This window comes from Lolium rigidum, chromosome 3 (genome assembly GCF_022539505.1).
Source record: "Lolium rigidum isolate FL_2022 chromosome 3, APGP_CSIRO_Lrig_0.1, whole genome shotgun sequence".
NCBI lineage: Eukaryota > Viridiplantae > Streptophyta > Magnoliopsida > Poales > Poaceae > Lolium > Lolium rigidum.
The window spans coordinates 359944270-359949907 of record NC_061510.1 but is presented as its reverse complement, the minus strand read 5'-3'; the positions used below and the strand labels follow the sequence as shown (position 1 = coordinate 359949907).

At 48.2% G+C, this 5638-nt stretch overlaps 1 protein-coding gene across 1 annotated transcript; it reads right to left on the bottom strand.

Annotated features, from left to right (window-relative positions):
* Positions 1–3242: 3242 nt before the first annotated feature.
* On the bottom strand, positions 3243–5399 carry LOC124697302 (E3 ubiquitin-protein ligase FANCL). The gene is made up of 9 exons (XM_047229914.1): positions 5271–5399; positions 5076–5152; positions 4788–4923; positions 4602–4676; positions 4340–4512; positions 4176–4247; positions 3772–3905; positions 3561–3684; positions 3243–3379 (listed from the first exon to the last, which is right to left on the bottom strand). Exons 1-9 carry the CDS (start codon positions 5397–5399, stop codon positions 3307–3309), a joined length of 993 nt encoding a protein of 330 aa, XP_047085870.1. The 3' UTR covers positions 3243–3306.
* Between the last annotated feature and the right edge of the window lie 239 nt (positions 5400–5638).

Sequence of the window (5638 nt, the reverse complement as noted above, 5' to 3'; positions counted from 1 at the left end):
TTTTTTTGAGAAGTCGGCAGGTGAGCTGCTCGATATATTAATAGAAGAGTAGAGAGCTTAGAGCTCTTTAGGATTTTATACATATTGGTATAATAAGAAACAAACAAAACATGATGTACCCTAACCATGTTATATTAAAATAAAAAGTGACATTTTCACACAAAGAAAAACAAATGCAAGTTCTGGTGGATTTATTTCCGGTTTCCCTCAGTCTAGTAAACTATCAATGTTACAAATTACTGAATAGAAAGTAGTGTGTCCATGTAAACAATCGAGGAACATGCTTGGCTCTACAACAGGAGCAACAAAAGGCAACTCGGTAGAGCACTAGAAGGGCGACTCACGACATGCATCTCACAGAGTGCCAATCTGTGTCCTCATCCGAGCAGATTTAAAGATTAAGAGCATCTCCAACCGCGCGATCCAAACGGATGCGCTGGGCCGTCCGGTTTGGGCCGTTTGGGTGACCGAGCGGACACGCGGACAGCGGCCCGCGACGCATCGCATAACCGGAGAAACACGAAAACAAAAAAAAAGGCAAATTTAAACGAAATTTCATTGAACATATGCCCTATTTTGGGCAAATTTGTACATAGCCCTATTTTGGGCAAATAAAACTAACAAAAGAAGCCCCTATATGGGCTTTTAAATTTAAACTAAAACCCTCTATTAGGGTTTGGTCGGCGGCGCGGTGGCCGCCGGTGCGCCGCCTAGCCCCTGTGGGCGTCGCCGGCGACGTCGTCGTCGTGGACGACGTCCCCGGGCGGCGAGGCGCCGTTGTGGCTCTACCGCGCCGGGGACTCCGGCCACGGAGACCACAGGGCCTCCTCCCACGGCGAGCGGGGGTCCGGAGCCACCCGAGGCCGCGGCGGCGCACGGAGCGGCGCCTCCTCCCCGAGGCGCCGCCGCTCTCCTCGCCGGGCGCGGCGCCCGGCCTCCTGGCGCCGCCGCTGGTCCGCGCGGCGCCTGTCCTCCTGCCGCCGCTGCTCCGCGCGGCGCTCCTCGTCGGTGCGGCGCCTGGCCTCCTCCCGCCGCGCCGCCTCCTCCTCCTCCCGACACGCCTAGCGGGCCTGGGCGTAGAGCTCCCAGCCCTCCGCCTCCTCGACCTCCCGCCGCGTCGCCTCCTCCATCTCGGAGGTGCGAATGGCCGCATGGAGGTGCGGCCATTTCGCCTCCTCCTCCGCCGAGATCATCAGCGCGGCGCGGAGGTCCGGGTCCTCCTCCGAGGACTCGGGCTTCGGCTCGAGCAGGAGAGGCGGCGGTTGCGGCAATGCCGCGCCGAGGCCGCCTCGGTTTCTTCCCGCAGCCCGCAGCGCCGGCGGGCGACGGCGGCTGCTGCTCGCTTCGTCGTCGTTGGCGGAAGCGAACCGTCGCTTGGCCATGGCGGCGGTTTCGCTGCGGGGAGTGGAGTGGGGATTGGAGTGGAGGACCAGATCTCCTCCAGTCCCCATTAAATAGACTCCCTGGTCACCGATATGTGGGCCCCAGGGAGACGAGGCGACCAGCGCCCGGACGCGAGCGGACGGCGGCCATCCGCGGCCACGCAAACCTAGCCCAGATTTGGGCCGGGTTTGCGTCGTTCCGGACGCCGCGGCCGTCCGCTTTTGCGGTGCGTCCCCGCGCTGGGCCGCGTTTTTGTCCGGCTCGACCCAAACGGACGCGCGGACGGGTTTGGGTCGCGCGGTTGGAGATGCCCTAAAGTTGCGTAAAGAAGGTCCAGACTACTGTTTAGTGGGGCTTGTCTACGCTACTGCTCGTGAAACTACATACATGTAAACAAGCAATTTCATTTGTACATTTGGGCACTATTTAGCTTTTTCCCAATACCTACAATTCCAACAAAATGAATGGAAACACTAGGTGCATCACATACGTGATTCTATCACTGTATGGACCGCCCATACTTGCTGCATCTACTTCTTTTGTACTGATTTTTCAACCACACAAATCATAGTGGATGTGTATGGGGAGCGGTGTTTTGGAACATGGGTGCATATGCTCCCTATATTTTGAAATGCATCTTACATACATTTTAATTTAAAAAAAAAATTAAAACTAAAGTTCGCACGTACATCTTCACGTGCTACGTGCTCACAAAGTCGTTTCATAAAAAATCGACTTATCATGTGACGTGTGTAAAAAAGACAAAATTCAGTGCTAAAAATAATGCTTTCACAAGATAAACTTTATCTTTTTTTTATATAGGTCACATAAAATATTGGTTTTTCGTGAAACTTGATGAACGCACGTATATTATGGAGATGTACATGTAGAATTTTTTGTCTAAATTTTTCGACATTTTGAAATATGATTTTTTGGTAGAGGGAGCATACGCACCCGGGAGCCGAATTGAATTTCCGATGTGTATATGCTAATAGACAACTTAGACGTGAGTGGTATATATATTGAAGGATTGATAAGGAGGACATGTTGCTCTGAATGTTAGTACTGTTCTATAAGGCATGGTGGGTAAAATGGGCTTTCTCGTAGTACAATTTCTTATCAATATGAAATAAATATGAGGGATGCAGTTCAATAGTGGCATGGCCGAGTTAACGCGGATGTAAGTCTCTCACATATCACATATTCTATGGATGCACCACAATCCTACATATAATTATACAATTATATCTTAGTCACTAAATATTTCATGGTTACACTTTTTAATTGGAAACCGGTCGGTAAACATATCATATGCGTGTGTGTACATGATTGGTTCAAGAGTTTGTGTTTCTATTTATCCGCACACTGCATTCAAGTTAAAGCACATGGATCACTACAATAATAATTACATGCGCACAAAAACGTTCTGATAAAAATTGCAAGCATTGGGTATTGTTTCGAGCAGGAAATAATTCCTAGCATGCAAAATGGTGCGGTGATGTATTACGTGCACAAATTTGATGCACATGGACATGAGCTGATGAGCAGGCTGTCGGACAGAGTAGTAACGCACTCCATTGTTGAGATCATCTGGCCAGAAAGAAAGAAAAATCTTGAGTACATATGGAACACTGGCCCCTGGCATATCGACCACGGCCCGACCGCAACGGAAAACAGCTTAAAAGACTTTTGGGGTTCTATTTAGCAATCTAGACCATATTTTTGTCAAGTTGTATTTTCTTAGTTCATATGAAACCTTTTTGTTTTGCCGGGACAGCAGAAACCTTTGTTAGGAACACAAGTGTGATGAAATTAAGTGCGAACACAAGTTTTTTTTTATAATATAGGTCAGGGTCAGATCAATCACTTGCTAACATTGAGATAATCTTGGTGCCTCATTTTGTAAACAAACGTGAGGCCAAGTTAGCGGTCAGTTATCTTCACAGCAACAGCCTCACTGCAATAAGGGCAGTTCCCGAACAGAACATCGAATGACCTGTAAACACACTGAAAACTTGTGAGGAAACGATCTAATGATACTATGATACTCCGATGCAATCTGGAGGGAAAATAATTGCTTTAGAGGATGTTTGGATGAACGATAATACTTCGTAAATTTTTGAACCAAGTATTACCCCTCATCCAAACAGGGTTTAGGGGTTCTCATTTAGACGTACTGCCTCGTCGTAGTGATTGCTCGCAACCAATCTCTCAAGCATACAGAATGGAAAGCTCTGCTACAGCTGGAGTTTTCACATGTGTAGTCCGTCGCACATCCACTTTGAGTCCCAAGTTCATCATCTTCAGGAGCAAAGGCACAAGACTTATAGTCACGGATTATGTTATAGGAAAAATGATTGCAACAGGGAGTAGAGTAAATCAGCTCACCAGTTGGCAGATGTGTGGCATAACATATTCCACAATCAGCTGGCTGATCATCTTTGATGCTGATAGAAGGGGGTTGCGGCAGTGCGAAATCTAAGACGGTTGCCAGGTTTTCATGGAACTTTTTGTCTGCACTCCTAGTAACAAAAACAAACACATTAATAGTACCTTGTTGCATGGCCTTCAATGTAACACTAGGAAATTTTCATTTATGCACTCTTATATTTTAGTATTACAAGAACGCACTCATAGATCTTTCAGAAAACAAGAAACTGGTATCAGTTAAAAGCAGAACTACCTTCGATAGGTTATTAAATAGCTGAACGCAACATATTGTTTCAGCATATAGGACTAGATAATTATAGAATGTAACAACACTTAATAATCTAGGAAAGCTGAGAATATACCATCTATTGCGATTTTTTCTCCAATTCTTTATCAGCCTCTCCAGTTTCCCATCTGTGCCCAGGAAGCGGCACCTGTAAAATGTGTTGGTGATCAATGACAGCCAGAAATGACATCTGAGCTAATTGTGCTTCCCTTGAAGTACAGAAATGACATCATAGCTTACTCTGGTAAGGAGCTGGGCTTCTGCGCATCAACATTTAGTAAAATATAGCAATCATCACCTAAAGCTATACGACGATGAGACATAGCATATGCCGGCTTTGTCGGATCAACAACACAAAGGGCCTTATTGATGTCATCCATTGTAGACCAGTAATCTTGCAATACCTTCAGGTGCTAATTGTGTGCAAACAACATAAAAAAGTTGATACGTGATGACCTCTGAATAATAAGCTCATGAGTGGAAAAACAATATTTTCGCCTACCTCTTGGAACTGACTGACAACATCCTTGAGTCTCGAGCTTTTTGACCACTGTAATTTAGGGAGATAAGGAACATCCTGTAAAGGTAGACAACCATATAGGTCTGTGAACCTTCGGAAATAACCGAGATTGCACAATGTCATAAAAAACGATCTTGGCAGAGGCATTGGAAATTTGATGAAACATACCGCTGCGATTGAAGGAGGACATGCTGGGTAGTTCATGGGCAGTGTGATCTCCAGTAAATGTTGCCGTCCATGTTCATCCCTGACAATCAGAGACACCACAGGCCATAAATTCACAGAATACAACCATATGCATTGCCTTCAGGCAGTGGTTTGCGCTAGTCTCACTGAACGACAAACAGCTCACTCCAAACCATCAGATCAAGGAGCAAATGCATTAATAGAATACAACACTGAAACGTCACTCGGACCGTACATTGGTATATTCAAGAGTAGGACAGAAAATCTTACAGGACGCGGAAGGCAAGGCAGGACACGCCGTCGTCGCCCGCGGCGCTCGCCAGCCGCCCCCACCCCACCTCTTCAATCTGCGAGCACGAACGATAAAGCGAGAATCATCATCTATCACGCCTCCCAGAGGGACTCAAAAAACAAGGAAATGGTCGGCTACGCTCGTTGCGGCATTTCGTCGAGCGGGCTGCGCACCTGCGCGAACACGGAGCTGTAGAACGCGGGCGGCCTCCGCGGGCGCGGCGGCCCGGCTTCCTCCTGGCCGTCCTGCGGAAGATCTGAGTGAGTCCCGGTGTCGCACGAGAGAGTGGCGGGCTGCACCATGGCTCCACAGGGCCAACCGCCACCGCCGTGCGTCCGCTGCTTCTGCTCGCCGCGGCTTGTTTCTTTCTTCTTCGATAGTTCGCTCTCCGCAGCTTGTGTGTATAGAACCGGACGTGCGAATCAGAAGCTGCAGCCATCCTAGGCAGGCTGGCCCAGTTATGGGTATGGTGGGCTGCTGGTCCCGGAGTTGCTCCCGCTATGCAGGCCACAGCCCACGCACAAGCCCAACTAGACCCGGT

Coding starts and splice junctions, on each gene's coding strand:
- LOC124697302 (XM_047229914.1), bottom strand. CDS start 5,399: ATGGTGCAGCCCGCCACTCTCTCGTGCGACACCGGGACTCACTCAGAT. Junction 4,248..4,339: donor AAGCCCAGCTCCTTACCAGA/GTAAGCTATGAT, acceptor CACATTTTACAG/GTGCCGCTTCCTGGGCACAG. Junction 3,685..3,771: donor TGCCACACATCTGCCAACTG/GTGAGCTGATTT, acceptor TTGCTCCTGAAG/ATGATGAACTTGGGACTCAA.